This window comes from Denticeps clupeoides, chromosome 6 (assembly GCF_900700375.1).
Source record: "Denticeps clupeoides chromosome 6, fDenClu1.1, whole genome shotgun sequence".
NCBI lineage: Eukaryota > Metazoa > Chordata > Actinopteri > Clupeiformes > Denticipitidae > Denticeps > Denticeps clupeoides.
In genome coordinates, this window is record NC_041712.1 from 17,421,016 (window position 1) to 17,438,741 (window position 17,726).

At 43.6% G+C, this 17,726-nt stretch overlaps 1 protein-coding gene across 9 annotated transcripts in view; it reads left to right on the forward strand.

Annotated features, from left to right (window-relative positions):
• rapgef6 (Rap guanine nucleotide exchange factor (GEF) 6) overlaps positions 1–17,726 on the forward strand; it is a 68,437-nt gene that overhangs the window by 13,911 nt on the left and 36,800 nt on the right. For 8 of the 9 annotated variants that reach the window (XM_028982229.1, XM_028982221.1, XM_028982228.1 and 5 more), the window contains exons 5-7: positions 2,777–2,846; positions 7,010–7,153; positions 8,642–8,659. In XM_028982229.1, the coding sequence (XP_028838062.1) occupies positions 2,777–2,846; positions 7,010–7,153; positions 8,642–8,659 (232 nt within the window). Of the gene's footprint in view, positions 1–2,776; positions 2,847–7,009; positions 7,154–8,641; positions 8,660–14,257; positions 14,985–17,726 lie in introns of those variants that run through there. The other variant, XM_028982230.1, reaches the window with a different exon arrangement.

The following is a 17,726-nucleotide window of genomic DNA, read 5'->3' on the forward strand; positions in this document are numbered from 1 at the left end:
TGCATAGGGTTTGCTCAACAAAACTGAAGATTCCGGACTAATCCGACGCTACCGTAAGTGATCCACTCTCCACACATGGCCCCTGGGCGTCTTGTGCTCCGTGGTACTGAGCAGCTTAACTCTCTCATTAATTTATCCTCAGAAAGTAGCACGAAACAACTACAGCTCGTGTTGCACATTGTAGTCTCCCATTTCAAACTAAAATCAAAGATGCTTTTCTTCAGACAGTATCTCCACTGGAAAAGGCATGCTGGATGCAGAGAACATTTCTGGTGCTGTTGTTATTGTACTTCTCTATGGGACACGGTTTCAGTGCTCCTGGGATTGTTAGTCAAGTTCTCACTTGGTGCGGTCTGACTAGGTCCTAATCTGCTGTTCCATCACTGTTGATATGAGTGCTGGGGGGAGGGTTTGGCCATTCAGACCTCAGGCGTGTTATGACAGTGACAAGCTGGTTGCCGGGAAGTGTGTGTGTCTGTGTATGCACATAAATAGAACACCTCCGTGGCCACTACGGAGTTTCTTTTCTCCCATGTGTCCTGTGATGAGTAATTCTTGTCCGGTTTTTGGAGCATCATTTTACATTTATGGCATTTATCAGACGCCCTTATCCAGAGCGACTTACAATCAGTAGTTACAGAGGACAGTCCCCCTGGGGCAATTTAGGGTTAAGTGTCTTGCTCAGGGACACAATGGTAGTAAGCGGGATTTGAACCTGGGTCTTCTGGTTCACGGACGAGTGTGTTACCCACTAGGCTACTACCACCAGTCTTATAGTCTGGACATCTATGTGTCCTCAGCCAAGATGGGATCATAGTCATTTGTCACATGTAATTGATTTGTGGCAGGACCTATGCCTAAAATATTTGCGTGTGACTGTTTTTTGTAAACATTTGCATTGTGGTCTGGAAGAGCTGCAGAGAAAAATGGCTCCACTGGATATAAAACAATAAGCAACCAATTCGATTATGATTGTTGATATGTATTTTGCAATGTAATTTGGTTGGTTCTATGTTCCTTCTAGTTGATAGATGCTACGGATTGTGCATTGGCGAACAATTCATAAATGTTGGCAGTGGCTGACATTTTCTCTTCTAATTTGAAACCAGAAAACTGGAGAGGAGAGGAATTCCTGGGAATAGAGGGATGAATGGAAGAAAGGAAGATGATTCGGGTGCATGTGGCAGAATGTCTTTTGAGCTGACAGCCGGGTCAGTCCCACTGGAGTGTGTGGAGTGAAAAAGGAGGGAGAAGAGGAGAAGATGGGGAAAAACGGGGTTGAGCGTACGCCAGGGCTGGAGAAAGCTTCTGATTTTTATTCCGAGGGAATGAAATGAGATTCAGTTGTATGCTAATGCAGCACTCTGTCTGCCCCAGAGGATGCCGCTCCGGTTTGGCAGCCAGAGGAGAGTCTTTAGACATGCTTCCCCTGCCCTTTCGCACGCAAATGCAGGCATTTTCGCAAAGGCGGAATTGGAGGTTTCTGATGCCACCAGGTTGCAACAGACCCAGGATTCCTTGCATATGAAATAAAATCTGAAATGAAACCATCCTCCCGTCTTTTTTTTAAAAAAGCCAGTCCTTTAAATCCAGAGAAAACGGTTCTTTTTCAACTGGACAAAAAGTGCTTATTTTCCCAGTGGAACCCTGTAAAGATGTGTGTGACGTATGCCATGATTAGAGCAGTGAGGATGTAGAATGTGGAATTAGACTTCTGCTCCATCTCTCTCTCTCTCTCTCACTCACACAAACACACACACACACACACACACACACACTAGAAGCAGTTGTTACGGGATGCTGAGCCCTCACTTTTTGCAGTTAATTGGAGCCTGGGTATTTTTGGCTCCCTCTGTCCTTCACAGATGGTACAAATTCTGATGGTGTGAAGATTTAAAAAAATTCAGGATATAAATGACAAGTAAATGAAGACAACTTGTGATGAAATGGATACTAGGATCTTAAAGCCATTGAGGCCTGTATTTTCAGTTTCCAAACCTCAAACCACAGTTGTTGAACTGACCATAAAGATATTTTGAGTTCATACAGTTTCTCTGTACATCACCAACTCGTGCTACACGAGGGCCAGTGTCCAGTCTGGAGCATTTTGAGAGGCGTCTTGATTTCCAGAGAAATCAAGTACTTGTGAATGTAGTTAAATACTCTGTGACTTCAACAGACTTGTTCACACATTATTACAGCTTGTGAACAAAAAGTGAAATTTCTTATATGTCACCATATGTCACAGCACCACATTGCTCACCTGTGTGGTTTCCTGCCCTATTCTGCTCTAAGTGGGCTAGAGGCACATGCAGTGTAGGATCACTGTTGAACATGACCTTGTTGGCTGAGACAGAATTAGGTCAGTTTAAGAACTCTCTTTGACATTTTAATGAGCTTTAACTTACTCTCTTAGCTCTGAGCCACATTCCACCCACTTCACTGTTTTAAAAAAGGGAGGGTGAGGAGGAGGGGGCATGTGGCAGCATGAGGCAAAATAGTTTTGGTGTCAGACATCCAGAGGTAATGACTTCTGATTAGAGGTTAACATTACTTCACAATGTAGTCACATAGAAGCTGGTTGATTCCATATCCACCTTTCAAACAGTAGATGGCATATTGAGCCATTTTAACCCATAAATGATGTAATTTGATGAATGAAGCCCAATTACACCACCATTGATGTCTCGTTACCGTACACTGATGTGCCTTCAGTGTTACTTCTCTAAACTTGCACAATATGCCTTTGCTTGTGTTGATTTATGTCTCTTTGCAGCTTCGGGAAGCAGCTGGGAGGGAGACGAGGCTGTGAATGCATCACCTTAGAGCCGTCAGAAATGATAGTGGTGAGTAAAGTGTGAAATGGCAGAAGCTTTATTGTGTATTAAAGATGTTTTGTTTCAGGCCTGTGGCGCACAGTGGAATATTATTATTCTGCAGTATTCCACAAATATTTTTTAATATGGCAGGACCACAAAATCATATGTTCAAGTTCCAACCAACTACACAGCACATAGTGTATCAAGACTATGATTCAATAAAAAACAATGGAGTGAATGCAATCACAGATGAAAATTAATACTAATATCCATTGTGACTTGTTATTTGTCCATACACGGCATTGGTGATTGCATATTCCAATTGATCTCCCATAAAATGAACCGTTACTGCTATTGTAACATAGCGATGTGACACAATTGGCCTTTGCGTCAATAAATAATAATTTCTGCAGCAGATCCGTTTAGATTTTATTTCGTTTTAATGCTATGTGGGGAATAACAATGCAGTTACGGATCAGCTTCCACGCTCACTTGCACTTAACCTGTTCCAGCCCATTAACTGATGGTCCCGAGGGGACGTGGACGAGGAGAGGTAATTGCACATATCATTAGTGGAGACAGAGCAAGGGTTTGGGTATGCTTGGCATTTCCTCAACATTCAGAGCCTTTGGATGGGTGATGGGGGTGGACGATGTGACCCACAGAATCCCCTTTTATGGTGTTTGAAGTTGTGAAGTTGAAAGACCTCACAAGCAGAACCCTTCACCTGCATGCTCTCTCTCTCATTCTCTCTCTCTCTCTCTCTATATATATATATATACACACACACACACACACACACACACACACACACACAGTGTTTTCCGCAAAATTCTTAAATTGGATATTCGAAATTTAAGGCCTTAAAGGCCTGAAATCCAGTTAAAGGTTTAAAAAATTCTGCAGACCAAATAAATATTGTGCCGATTACATTTTTTTAATTAGCAGAACCGCCTATGGAGCTAGACAGCTAAATTCTGCACTCACCGGCGGACGTATTTGGACCAGCAGAATTGATATTGAATACTGAGGAGGAAAAAGTATGTTCCTACATTTATTATTATTTTTTAAACCCTTCAGCCTTCAATCTGTCAGTAATCCACCGGTCACGGCGTGCTGCACACTTCCTGGTGCCGCCCCATCGCAATGTCAGATCACGCAATTACATGAACCCAAAATAATGGCATTTATATTATGGACTGAAGTGACAGTATATTATGTCTCTTACCAACTGACTAAACTGAGACTGGCTGGTCAGTCTCACTTCAGCCTGTTAACCATTCCTGCCATGTTTCGGAGTGGAGTCGGGGAATGCAGGGTAGAGCTGTAACTCAATTTCTATCATTTTAGTCTGGTTGAGCTTGTGGGGTAAACAATTGGTCAGCAAACACAAACTTCTGGTCTATAGTACCTATGCTTTCCACATAAATCGCTGCTTGTTCATTTGTTTTACTGATTGGTTAAAGAGCTTGCATGTTTCCACTGTCATCAGGTCATTCTGACCGCATATACAACATATATAAAATTGTGGGGCTAACTCCTGTTCTTTCGTGGCAGTTGTGGAGACAAATAAATACAAAGTATTTATTATTGCAGGGGGCTTATTTCTTTTCACAGGGTTTTATTCAAACAGCAGTTGATATTCCATTGTCATTCGCTAGTCAAAGCCACACCCACAACAGCTTTCTTAGAGAACCTCAAACATTTTACAAGTCAAACGACAGCCTAGGTGGGAATGGATATGGAGTCGGATGTAGGTGAGCTTGTAGTTAAAAATGCAACAAATACAAATTTGAATCAGCACCTAAACCCTAAAATGTCTTATTTGTATCCAGCAGTTCCTATATACTAGTATATGTAGTACATCTTTCTTTTTTTTGTTCTTATTGATTTATTTATTTTTATTAAGCTGCAATATTGGGAAACATTTGGGAAACATTTGCAGTGCTGTAAAAATTTAGTTATTATTAGTTTTAAGTACCGTTTATCATATCACAATGTTGACCTCAGTTATCGCTGCACTACAGGTAATATGAGTCTGTTAACATTGACAAAAATATGGAAGGAAAATCAATATATCAAATAATAATATATTACTTAAAATAAAATACAATTAATATTACATTTTAGATGATGATCTGGCCCTCACAGTGTCTGCAGAGTGCCGAGTGTCATGCCAAGGGGTGCAAAGAGAGACATACATTTGCTTCCATCATTAATTAAATTAAAGAAAATTTTGCTTATAGCATTACAGTTATAGCATTAAGTGTGTAAATCTTCATAACCCGTGTGGATTTCCTTTTGCTGACTGGTTATTTTTTGTCAAGTGAGACTGTGCGGAGCACTTTCAGTAGCTTTGGGAACCCCTGATCTACTTGTTGCTTTAGTGCTCTACTACCATGTAGTAGAAAGTCTTTTATTTGCCCACAGAGAAAAAGAACTGCCCATGGTTTATTTTAGCCAGCGTCTGACTGCTTCACATCCAAACACACTGGGTGGCACTGGTGTTGCGGGACGGGTTGGGTAACCCTCCTCCCCACATCTGCTGATGGAGAGATGAATGAATGGATGAGCCGATGAGCACGCAGCCATCCGTCTTTCATCTTGCCAAGGACTATGATGGATTGCTTAACAGCAAGAAATCTGACTGTGTGTTAAAAGTAGCAGTTCTTTTCTCTCTCTTTCTGTTGTGTATTCATCCTCTCCTCTCTCATATTGCAGTACGTCAGTAGTCTGAAGGGCGACAGACCCGCACACCAGCATGAAAATAAAGCAGAACAAAATGGTATTTATAGAGCCCAGTGCAGAGTAACAGAGCAGTTGTCAATAGTAACAGGGTTTGAGCGGCCGCATGCGTCAGTCGTCACCTCTCATTCTCAACACGCTGTGGAAAAAGAGACTGGAAAAAGACTGTGGAAACAGTGCGAGCCTGGAGAGAAAGAAAGGGCGAGAGAAATTTATATATTTATTCCAAACTGGTGTTCCTTTTTTTAAATTAATGAACACACCAAGGGTTCTCAAAATATGATTTGCTAATATGATTATTTATTTCTTTTTAATTGCTTTTATATTCATATATGCTACAAGTTAGAGGTTTTTGCTCATGCTTCCATTACTCTATTACTCAATGTCCATAAGTGTTTATTCCTAATCACAGAATGGGCTGGCAGAGGGACACCCAGAGCTGGGTGCCAGTCCAGGGCAGGGCATACACAAACACACACCGTTCAGTCACACACCCATAACTACACACACAAAGCCAGCACTTACAACCTTGGAGGTGCGAGACTATGATGCTGACTGCCATGCTATTATGCAGCCCACCCTTGGATTAGAATGTGTCTTCTTTCAGCTTGTCCTGTTAGGGGTCGCCACAGCGGATCAACCAGACTAGTTTTTCACACAAAGATTGGGCAAAAGTTTTATGTCAGATGCCTTTCCTGACGTAACCCTTGCCATTTACACATGCTTGGGATCAGCTGCAAGAAACTCGTGTCATCAGTGGCTGGGTTCCACCCTTGAATTAAAAAAAAAAAAAAATCCTCTTAGAAAGTGTTATCTTGAACATTTCAAATGTTTAATACAAATGGTAAAGGACCCCAAAACCAATATTTTAATTACTGCATTATAAAAACCTTTTTAGATTTTTATCTGATTATTTCTTGTAAATTTAAATATTATTTTACAGAATGAGCCCAAACTGTTGGTTCGCCGTTTGTTTTTTTATTGCCTTAGTGACCTTTCATGTTTCTTCTAACAGGGTACAAATTATGGTTGTGTAACATTAAAGAGCAAAACAAAAGCCTGTTTTTCATCCTTCGGAGTGAGAATTGTATGGCCGGAATCATTTTTTCTCCTCTCTCTCTCTCTCTCTCTCTCTCGCTTTCTTTCTCACATGCTCTGCTGTGAGAGGATATTTGTGTATTTACGGTTTCCTGCAGGAAGCTGTGGCCTCAGTGCTGTGTGCTGTGCTCTCAGTGTGTATGCAGAATGACTCCTCTGCTTCACACCACGACAGGGAGTTCCATGCAGCGCCCTTTTGCGCACTTTACGTCTGTCCTTTCTGATTTTCGTATTGCCCTGTGAATGCCGTCCCCATGAACCTCCTCCGCCTGAACCGGCTCTCCATCCTGTGGAGAAGCTGGATGTTCAACCAAGACCCTGAGACCAACTCCCTCGGTGCCTTTCAGGTGGAGAACGGCAGCGAGACTGACGACGGCGCGCTGCAGAGGGATGGTAGCCACCGGCGCTCGCGGCGACGCTTCTGCAGGGTCAACCCCCAAGGGGAGAGAGAACTGATCACTGACAGCCAAGACTCCCTTGGACCCTCCACGGTAAGTGTCTTCCTTGTGTCTCTACTGCCATTCACCAAATATTACATCTTAATGCTACGTTGAAATGTATACATAACTTTATAACATCGTACAAAGTAAAAGTATTACTATTAAGAACTAAACAAACATACTAAACTAAGTTCTAGGCAGCACAGATTATACAAAACCCACACAAGGCAACTTGCTGTGACTCAAAAACATCAACATATGTATATGTGCTTTGGTGAATCAATGAATAGTCATGAACATGCCTATTGGGTAAGAAAACAGACCTTTAACCAGAAGGTTGCCGGTTCGAATCCCGAACCACAAAGGTGCCACTGAGGTGGCACTGAGCAAAGTACCGTCCCCACACATGGCTCCCCTGGTGCCTGTCATGGCTGCCCACTGCTCACCAAGGGTGATGGGTTTAAAAAGCAAAGGACACATTTTGTTGTGTCACCGTGTTCTGTGCTGCGGTCTATCACAATGACAATCACGTCACTTTCTGTAGTCCAGTATACTTTCTTAGTGTTTCATTGGAAAATACAGGTAATTTTCATATTCTGTCTTAGTTCTGTCTTCTAAAACAAGCTGTGGTGTGAACCTGAGTGTGGGTGTCACTCAATGCAGGTGTCAGGACTGCACCTTTGAGTTAAAATGAGAAAAATTGTTTTCTTGGCTTACAAGGATACAACATCATTTGTCTGTGCAGCTCCGTCTCGAACTACATCCGCTCTAAAAGGTGAAGCATTTTCAGTCTCTTTACTGGCTTGGATGGAGGACAATGAGACATTTTCAGGCGCTCCTCTTTTTCTATTTGGCCAGGGAGACATGGGGAGTTCCCCATCTGGGCTGATTCAGTTGTAACTCCTGGTAATCTCCTGGGCCCATCTCTGACAGTTAACGCGTCTTCAGTTGTGTCCCCACCCCCACCAGCTTGGCCACGCACACACACACACACACACACACAAACACACACACACACGGGATACTAGCCATGTGTTCAGTCATCTCTTACACAGATAAGCATTCACATGACCATCACCAGCCACAGCTTCTACAACTTCTGTCCCTCTTTCACACGCAACACAATACACATCATATGCACATACGTTTTTGCATGCATATTTGTATTATAAATGTGTAACTACCCCAAATACCAAAAACTGTATCCATAATCTGAACCTCAGCAACCAAAAGCAAATGCAAGGACCAGCCAAATGACCCCACTTTTCATGAAGTTTCCTTTATAGCACTGTGAGGACAATGGGTCCAGCTAAAATACCGCACTGACAATCTTACACAGTTTCAGTCATGGTTCTTCACCCTGATGGCCCCCTGAGTCTGGGGGATGTGGTGGATCCTGACCTGCTCAGTACTGGACTACATGAATGCTAACTGCATTATTATCTGATATATTGTGATTAGTACCTGTATATAAAATATGGCTTTCTCTTCCCTTCTCCTCCTCTCATGCATCTGGATATGTCTCTGGTGTTCCCTCAGGATTATGCTGATTACCAGGTATGTGGCTACTTCAGTTCTCATATATCATATCTGTTGAATACCCTCAGAGCTCCACAGCTCCTATGGTCTTGTCTGATGAGAGGCCTGAGATATTGGCCGTTAGCTTGAGTTTGTGGGATTAATACTGACCTGTTTGACTGTAAGAAACTTGGTGAACAGAGCTAGGCAGGGGTTTAAAAAAGTGCCTTAAATTGTCAATATAGAGATGTCTGACTGCGATCCCTCTTAATGAAAAACGTTTTTAAATTACACACAGGGTTTGTGTGTGGAGTATGTTTCTGGTTGTTTGATGAAATTGTTGATCACTCTCATCACGCTTATTAATATTTATTTTCTATTCTGGAGGGCTTTTATTCAGACTCATCTAGAGTAATGGTCTCTAATGTTCTCTTACTGCTTTCCAGGATCTGAATGCAGAATTTATATCCTGTACCTGAGTTTAGAGAGCAAGGAGTTGCAGATGTCTCACATTTTTTTCCACAGAAATGTTCTAGTGTTGCATATACAGATTTTTTAAATTGACTTCAACTAAAAGGCCAAAGTTCATTTACTAAACAAAATCAGATGTTCAAAACGTCCCTTTTTCACCTGTGTATGCGGTCACCTGTGAATGAGGTTTAATAACCTGAGACTTGTTATGTTGTTCAGTAGGGTTTTGTCCATGTTCAGTGTTAAGATCTGGATTAGGGAATCACAGAGAATCCTGCAAATTGATAAAACCTAACAATCATGTCTCAATACCCTTAATTGTTTTACACTTTGTTGTGTGTTGTTAAATTGTGACACAAAAAGCTAGGTTTACTCCATCACTCATTTTTGTCATGAAAGCTGCAATGCAAGTTGACATTGACCAATCAAAATGAATTGCTCCCATTTACAACCATTTCTTTTGAAGAGCTAAATAAAGAGCTTTACACAGAAAAGCAGCAATTTTCCTTTTTTTTTTATTTGCGGAGACAGCCCTTAATCTAGCCATGCTGCAATGAAAGGCTATATACAAAGTACCGTCTCATTGGATATTATAGCTTAGAGACGTGGGTGTTGCAAATGCATAATGGTGTCAGAAATGTATGGTAAATATTCATTTCGCCGGCCATTATTGGCGTGCAGACATGTCTGGGCCACAGGTGTGTGTGTGTGTGTGTGTGTGTGTGTGCTGCCCTCTCCTCGGTCCCCTGGTGAAAAATGAGCCCGGGCTGCTGTGTGGATATCATGCTGCGCACTTGCTGTGCTGCGGCCAACTGTAAACATATTTTGAGATTGTGTGCGCGTCCGACTTCCGTTTGCTTCCTGTTACTTTGAGTTGTGTTATAGATTTAGTGCTCTTCCTGTTTTTTTGTATTTTTATTTTCTGACTTTTGGACATATCGGATTGGGTTTTGGTTGTCTGTGCAGCGGGGACTGATAATGAAACGGTGGCAGGAGAGACTTCAGAGATGAAAATGAGGCCCAAATAAAAAACTGAGTGAAGAAGCGTTTGTGGTGAGCAGCTTCCTGTGCAGTCTGCAAGACGTCTGTTCGTCTGTAACTTCCTCTTCAGCCCACGTGTGTTGCATGCACCAGTGAAGCTCATCCTCGGTTATCTGCTGTTGTGTTCGTCCTCTTGTTGCTGAGGAAGTCCATTGGTCATATTGCTTGAGATGTAAACCCCTGTTTAGAGGCTAACAATTTGTAGCGCTGCTCCTGTGCAGCAAGGTCCAATTTGTTCAAGGCTCATTTCCTGTTGCTGATATTCGAGTTCTGCTGCTGTTGTGAGACTGTGAGCTCACCCTTTGATGCACTGGCACCCTGTTATTTCTGCATTGTGGCCATAAATTCCTAGTATCGGCTCCAGCTTGATAGCTGGGCTAAGAAGATGGATGGAAAGATTGATGACGGGCCAATAGAAAACACATAGAACCACTCGTGACACAGACAGGCCCCATACTGTGACCTTACCCGGCGACCCATAACACCACTTGTACAGAAACCTTCTCCAATCACTTCCCATTATTCCAAGCAGCATTTTGCATCATACACAGATACGTGCACATACACACACAAGACGGACACACTCAGAGTACTTTAAGGCTCCGGTGTGTCTGATGGATCTCCAGACTGTATCCCGTTAAAAGAGAGTGTTAGTCAGCCTCCAGCCGTAGAGAGGGAGACCTGGTTTAATGGCACAGAGGGAGTTGGACCTCTGGAGGGTCTTACCACCCTGTCCCATCCCTGCTGTTTTCACCCCTCCTGTCCCCAATAATCCCCTGGATGATTTATTACTGTGGGCGTATATGCAGTAACTATCTGTAGGTTCAGTTTCTCAAGCATCCTATCTCTGTAAAGAAACGTATTGACTCATTGGAAGCTATAGCATCAAAATTGCAGTCAGAAAGAATAGAATTGAACAGAAAGCCACAGTCAAAGAACACAAAGACAAAAAAGTGAGGCGCATGTTCCTCCGAGTCTTTTTCATGATGGTGTGTAAATGAGGGTCGACTCTTGCTCCCCATATATGGGTTCCTGTGTTCATATTTAGATGAGGCTAATATGGACCAGATTCCTGTTACTAATGTACGTCCTATATGTACTTGTTACCTGGGGAGGGGCAGAGTCAGTCATTTAAAACTAAAGAGTGTCAGTTTTTTTTAGACTTTACAGTGTAAAGTGTCAAATTTAACACTAACTTTGGTGTGGATATAATTACTGTGCCGTGTTAATTTAACACTGTGTATGCAAATAGGCCAACATGTTCACAATAATATATATAGAGGTTACATTGAAAAAGAATTGGTAAAAGAATTGGTCAATGTGTCCTTGTGGCCTGTCATCTTTTATGCAGTGTTGTGTGTATTGTGTTGCACCCTGGTCCTGTTGTCTCTCGTCCCTGTGTACTGTCAAGGTGGTTGAAGTGACAGTAGAACCTACTTGACTTCAATTTACTACACAGTGGTGGCTAATGACAAGATGAGGGGAGTCACCCAGTGTCTGTTATTAGCAGCCTGGGTTTGGGATAAAAACCAGTCAGCCACTGCCATGCTGCTCCCGATGAGTGTAGCTCCCCATGCTGCTGTTGCTGGAGCTGCAGCTAATTTTAGGGCATTACATCATGATGGCGGAGATGACAACCTTGCTGCCCCTCCTCTCTGCTCCCATGTCGAGGGATGGCTCATATTTTCATCCTGCTCTTCATCATGCGCTGGCCTACAGGCTGGGCACATCTGCACTGCTCAGAGCTCCAGAACTGGAGAAATGAGAAACAGCCTGAAACCTCCCCCTGGGGATTCAGCTTGGGATTGAGACCCCTTTTATATGGGTCTGCAAGAATTGTGTGGAGAACCAGAAAGACTAGCAGATTTTCAGTAAAAAAATTGAACTCAATAATATTTTCATACAGGTGTGAAGTTGGATTGAGATCTGGTGACTGATGATCATGTTAAATGAGTTACATCATTTTCATACTCATCAACTTTTTAGTGAACTTCTTGGACTCAATCATTCCCTCACAATGTAGACTATAACACTGAAGATACAAACCCGGTTTTATATCAGACAGACAGGCACTTTTTTGATCCTGAGGGAAAGTAAGGAATGACACTTGGTTTCATTATACCTTAGGAACGTCATCATAAATGATCCTCATTGTGTCATTATATATAATTTGTAATGCTGTACGTTTTTAGGCCATGCTTTCTATCTGAACAAGAACGTGTTTGAGCTCCCTTAGCTGGTATTGTGACATGGTATTCAGTTCATTTCAGTTCATTTCTGTTTTATCGGAATGACTCCTAAATAATTGTGTCACTGCAGTTATTTCTTTACACACACACACACACACACACACACACACACACACACACACACACACACACACATTCTCCATTGGAAAATCCAGAGATTTTCCCAGGATTGAACCATTTGCAGGAAATGTGTGGCTCACTGAGCAGAGTCGCGCATGTTTTAATTAGCAGTGTGAGATTGATGAGTAGGGAGCGGAAATGTTTGTGTGTGTGTGTGTGTGTGGGTGGTGTGTGTGAGGGAGTGTTTAGTGCTCAGTAAACCATGGAATTGTTCCCTTGTTTGTTCTTTTAGTCAGAGTCAATCACCTGAGTGCTCAAGGGACCAAAAGAACCTTCTGGCCCCCAACCTCCCCCTTAACACACACACACACACACACACACACACACACACACACACACATACCCCATTGCATGGTCCCTGTGTGACCCGACAGTAGAGACAGCCCAACTGCTGCTGTGATAGATGAGCCCAGACTGAATGAGAGAGACAGAAAGTCTGCTAGCTCTGAATATGTGAAGTCCTATGCAGGAGACAGGCACGAGTACACACAAACACACACACATGTATACACAGGATGCACGTCCGGTGGTTACACTTCTTTGCCTGGTCTATATATGCAGAAACACGGCATGTGTTTCTGTGTTTGAGGTTGTGTGTGTCAGTTTTTAGTAACAACGGGGACATTTTGTTGGAGCTTTTGGTTTCTGAGTTTAAGTTCTTGTGTATGGCCATAACTAGTTATGCATTCATGGTACATTTGTTACATTTTTTTTTACAACATGTGTGTCAATTATTCAGATTTGTAGAGACAGCGATGAACTGAGTAAGAAAGTAGCTGCAAGGATCAGCAGATTAAAGTGTAGACAGAAATATAACAAGCGTGTGAAAAAAGGATGCTATTTCTCTCTTTCTCTCTCACACACACCCATCGTCACATAATCCCACCACTTTTTTTTTGGAATCAGCTTAGAACTCCCCTCTTCTCTGTCTCTATTACTCTCGTATAAACACACACACACACACACACACGTACACCCCACCCCTCTTCACATAGAGGGCACCGTTCTCTGGAAAACTCCATGTGCTGTCCTCCCATTGGCTGGCTGTAAAAGGGATGATGTCATCCTCCAGCATGCGGGTGAAGAGAAGAGAGTGATGGGAATGAGGGGCTGTGTGTTGCCCTGCAGCAGAGAGGGAAATACTGTCTTTCTCCCACGCCCACACACACACAGACACACCTTCCTACATTAACACCGGGCGTCATGCATTTATTTCGGGAGATGCTCTTTTTCTGTCTCCTCTGAACTCCTTTGTTCTGTTCCATTGTTCTGTTTTTTACGTTTTCCCCTCTCTTGCTATTTCTTTCTTCTGTTCTTCTTCCCCACAATCGTTGCGCTGACTCGATACACACTTTGTCAAAAGGAACACATTTGCATATGTTTAGACTTTTTGCTTTGTGTGTATTTATTCCATTGTCTGATCAATAATGATGCTTCCCGCTCTCCTTTGCTCTCCTCCTCTCCTCCTCTCCTCCTCTCTCCCCTCACTCCTCCATCCAGACAGCCAATCGTTCTAATGCAGTTTCCCCCCGGCGCTCCCACCCACCCTCATTCTCTCTCTGCCTCCCTCCCTCCCTCCCTCCCTCCCACTCAGTTTCTATCCACACAGGTGATGTCATTCTTTTGCTGCTCCACGCTCCCCTCCCTCTCTCCCTCTATCACTCTCATCCCCTCTCAGCTTATTAGGCGTTCCATCTTTGCGGCGGAGCGTCCAATCGATGGGAGATTCTCATGAGGGAGCAGCTGAGGATGAGCGCTCAGTCGGGGCTCAGTCTAGCCCCCGGTGCACGAGGGAAGGAGAAAGAGAGCGAGAGAGTGAGCGAGCGAGGGAGGTAGGGCAGAAGAGAAGCGAGGGAGAGAGAGAGAGAGAGAGAGCTGCATTCTGCAGGGCAGAACAGTCACTGACTGAGGTCCCGTTGGTGCCCACCTGCAACGATTCTGGTTTAGGGGGCTCGGTGTCACACCACAGAGCCGGCTCGGGACGCAGGTCGCTCTCCTGGACTTCCAGGATAAGGAAACCTCCTGCCGCTTTTCTTCTCCCCGGAGCTGCTTCAGTGTGGAGAGACTGCTCAGTGATGCTTGTGTTTAATCGTTGTTGCTGAACTTGAAGAAGTTTTCATCCAGCTTATTCCGTCTCCTGGGAATTAGTTTATTTATTTTTTTTACATTTATAACTAGGATGGGGGGTTCTGGAGTCTGCTGCGGTTGCTTTTATGACAATTTATTGTAATTATTCCTAAAAAACAAAAATCCCGGAGTTTGTCCCACTGAGGATTTTCTCTTCAAGGTGGTTCCCTACATCCTGGAGAACGGAAGCAAAGAAAAGAACATTTCTTTTAACATTTCTCATCATCATTCCTGCATCTTTCCCTTTGCCTTTTTTTTTTTTGCTGGTGAACGGGGGAAACTTTCCCTCCCTGCGTGGGGAAATGGCTTTCCTCGTCCGTTGCTATGCCAACTGCTTGCAGCCGTGGTCCTCCAAAGTAAGTGATGTCGTAATCCCTCTGCGCTGTGTGGTTTAGGATGATCTGTGTATGTGTGTCTGCATGCATGTGTGTGTCTTCCTGTTTTCACATTGCAGATCTTTCTGCTCTATGTTTTTTCAGATATGTTTTTCCCCGTTATGCATTAATTGCAAATTATTGTTTTTTTTCATTAACAAAGGGTTTGCAGTGTCCAGCATGCCAGTGTCCCAGTTTTCTAGGCTCTAGTAGAAATTTGTAAAACTGTGTTTTCATCAAATCGTGAATCTTGTGTGCAGATTGGGGCACTTCTATGTCTCTGTATGTAGAAGTGTGTGTTGCAACTATGACAAAGATATTTTGTTCTCCACAATGACTGCAAGCTGTGTGATTGTGACACAAAGCTAGATTTGCAGCATGCGCGTGCTGTCTCTCTTTGCAGCTGCCCCTGTTCTTCTCTATAGAGTGTGGTTGGGCTGAGATCTGTATGCGAAGGTGCATTTTTCTTCTTAAGTTTGCTTTGTGCATATTCATGTGTGAGGCTTGTCCTCGTTCCGATGAAGGCCACAGGTGCACCCTGTGTGTCTCAGACCTGCCCTGTTGCTGTGGGAACTGTCTGCGCTTGGATGTTTGTGTTAATGACAGTCACTGAGACAGACTAATGAGTCCTGCAGTAGCCACAGGGACCTTGGGGACGCTAAACACGTTTACATCTCCACAACCATTCCCTAATCAAACTGTGGACCTCAACACATCTCAGCTCCTATACAGACTGATCACCTGCCCAACTGGTCTTAACCTCAATCCTGTTGAACCATCTGACAAGGCCTGCAGAAATCTGTACTTTTCATTTGGCCGCTCCAGATGAACGTCATATCATATAATTAAAACCATAGTTTTACTATTCACTATGCCTGTCCATAGGGTCATCATCATCCTGGAAGACACCACTCTCATCACAAATGTCTATAAGTTTGACCATACATTATATTAATATGCATAAACCCTTCCCATACTATGCAACCAAATTTATTCATAAATGAGTTTCTGTACTCATTTGCTAATTTATTCATTGTTATGAATGTGAGCCTTCTACTGCAGTAGGTATATTTGTGTGTGTACGTGTGGTCCTTGGCCATTAATGGCCTTCAATGAAGACCATTAACCAAACCTTTGAGAGCTGAAACAGCCATGATGTGAAACGAGTTTGGTGCATTGGTGATATGTAAGCACCAGCCTGATGGTGTGTAAGCCCCGTCTGGTATCTGGCACTTTTGGAAAGTGTCCACGCCTTGTCCACGTCACAGGGTAGATGTGAAGGCTTCAGCAGGATTTGATGCTGTTCCTTTGATTTTTTTTTTCTGAGTTCTTGCCAGTCCCTGCTGTTTGGGATTGGGCATTTCACTCCATCATCCATAATTCAGAGAAGCGTAATGGCTCCACAGCGTACGGCTTTGCCTCTGTGCTTCCCTTTGCTCTCCCGTCATCTCCATTTGTCTCATGGAGGCCGACCCTCTCTTGCTTGGCTGGAAACTTCCCGTCAGTGTTATTAATGGTCCATAAAGTCCCATCTTTTTTGCAAAAAGATAAAAAAAAGATGATTCAAAAATGGATGTCTGTTGATATTTTGCTGCATTTGCCACCCCTTTTCATTCGTGCTCTCCCAGCCTGCCATGCCACCTTGATCACAGTCAGTTCAATCTTGCCACCTCAGCAATCAATGCGGAGCACACCGGGGGCATAATCAGGGGTGAGATTGATGTACCTTCAAATAATTCTGTTGCCTGTTGGGTTTTAAACACGGCCACAGTGAACTAGTCCTGTGACCATGTCTGTCTGTGTATATGCACCAGAGGTTTGTGGCAAAGATCTGTGACACACTGACCACCTGAACTCTAGTCTCAGATTGTCAGATTGTGGAGGAGCAAAAACACTGTATGCATCTAAAGGAGTACATTCAACTGAGCAAAAAGGCATTGCAAAGCCGAATTATGCATCCAAGCTGCTGTCTCAGGCAACTGTGTCAAGATGTGGGCACGTATTTAATAGAATGCTATTGAACGAATGCTGTATTTCCTTCATATCACAATGTCAGCATGCAACTATTGACAAAAAATGCAACGTCTGAGGGTAGGATGGGGGAATGAAGCACAGGCACAGGACACTGTGGAAGAAAGGGATTTTTAATAAACACAAACAAAACGACACAAAGGGCAAAAGGAAACAGAAACAGAACTTTCATCAACCTGGAGGCATGTGTCATAAGGACAGGAACTGAAAACAAACACAACGGTAAGTACAGGTCAAGGTAAGGCCGCAGCGTTGGACCGCTACCTTCTCATTCCTTTTAAAAGGGTCCCTTATCATGGGCACCTTATCAGCTGCAGCTTTCCATGATTGGAGCCCTGTTGTCAGGCTGATGGGTGCAGCACCCGCCGTGACAGAGTCGCCATCCATCCATCGCTGCCAATCCTGCCTTGCGAGGAGCCCAAATCTCCATTTCCGGTCTTGGACTTGCCAAACCTCTGCCTGGACGTTCCGAAGCAGAACAGCCACCAAGTCCATCTCCCCGCACATGATATACACCACCTCCAGGTGTGCCAGAGGATCCATGAGTGGTTGCCACCCTCCACCACCACATTCAGCACTGTGTCTATGCCACTTTAGGACCTGCAGGGTCCACTTCAAGGGTGGTGGGTGGGTCCAGCCAGGATGGGCAGGAAGAGGGCTTGCTCCAGGGTGATGGATGGGGCCAGCCAGGAC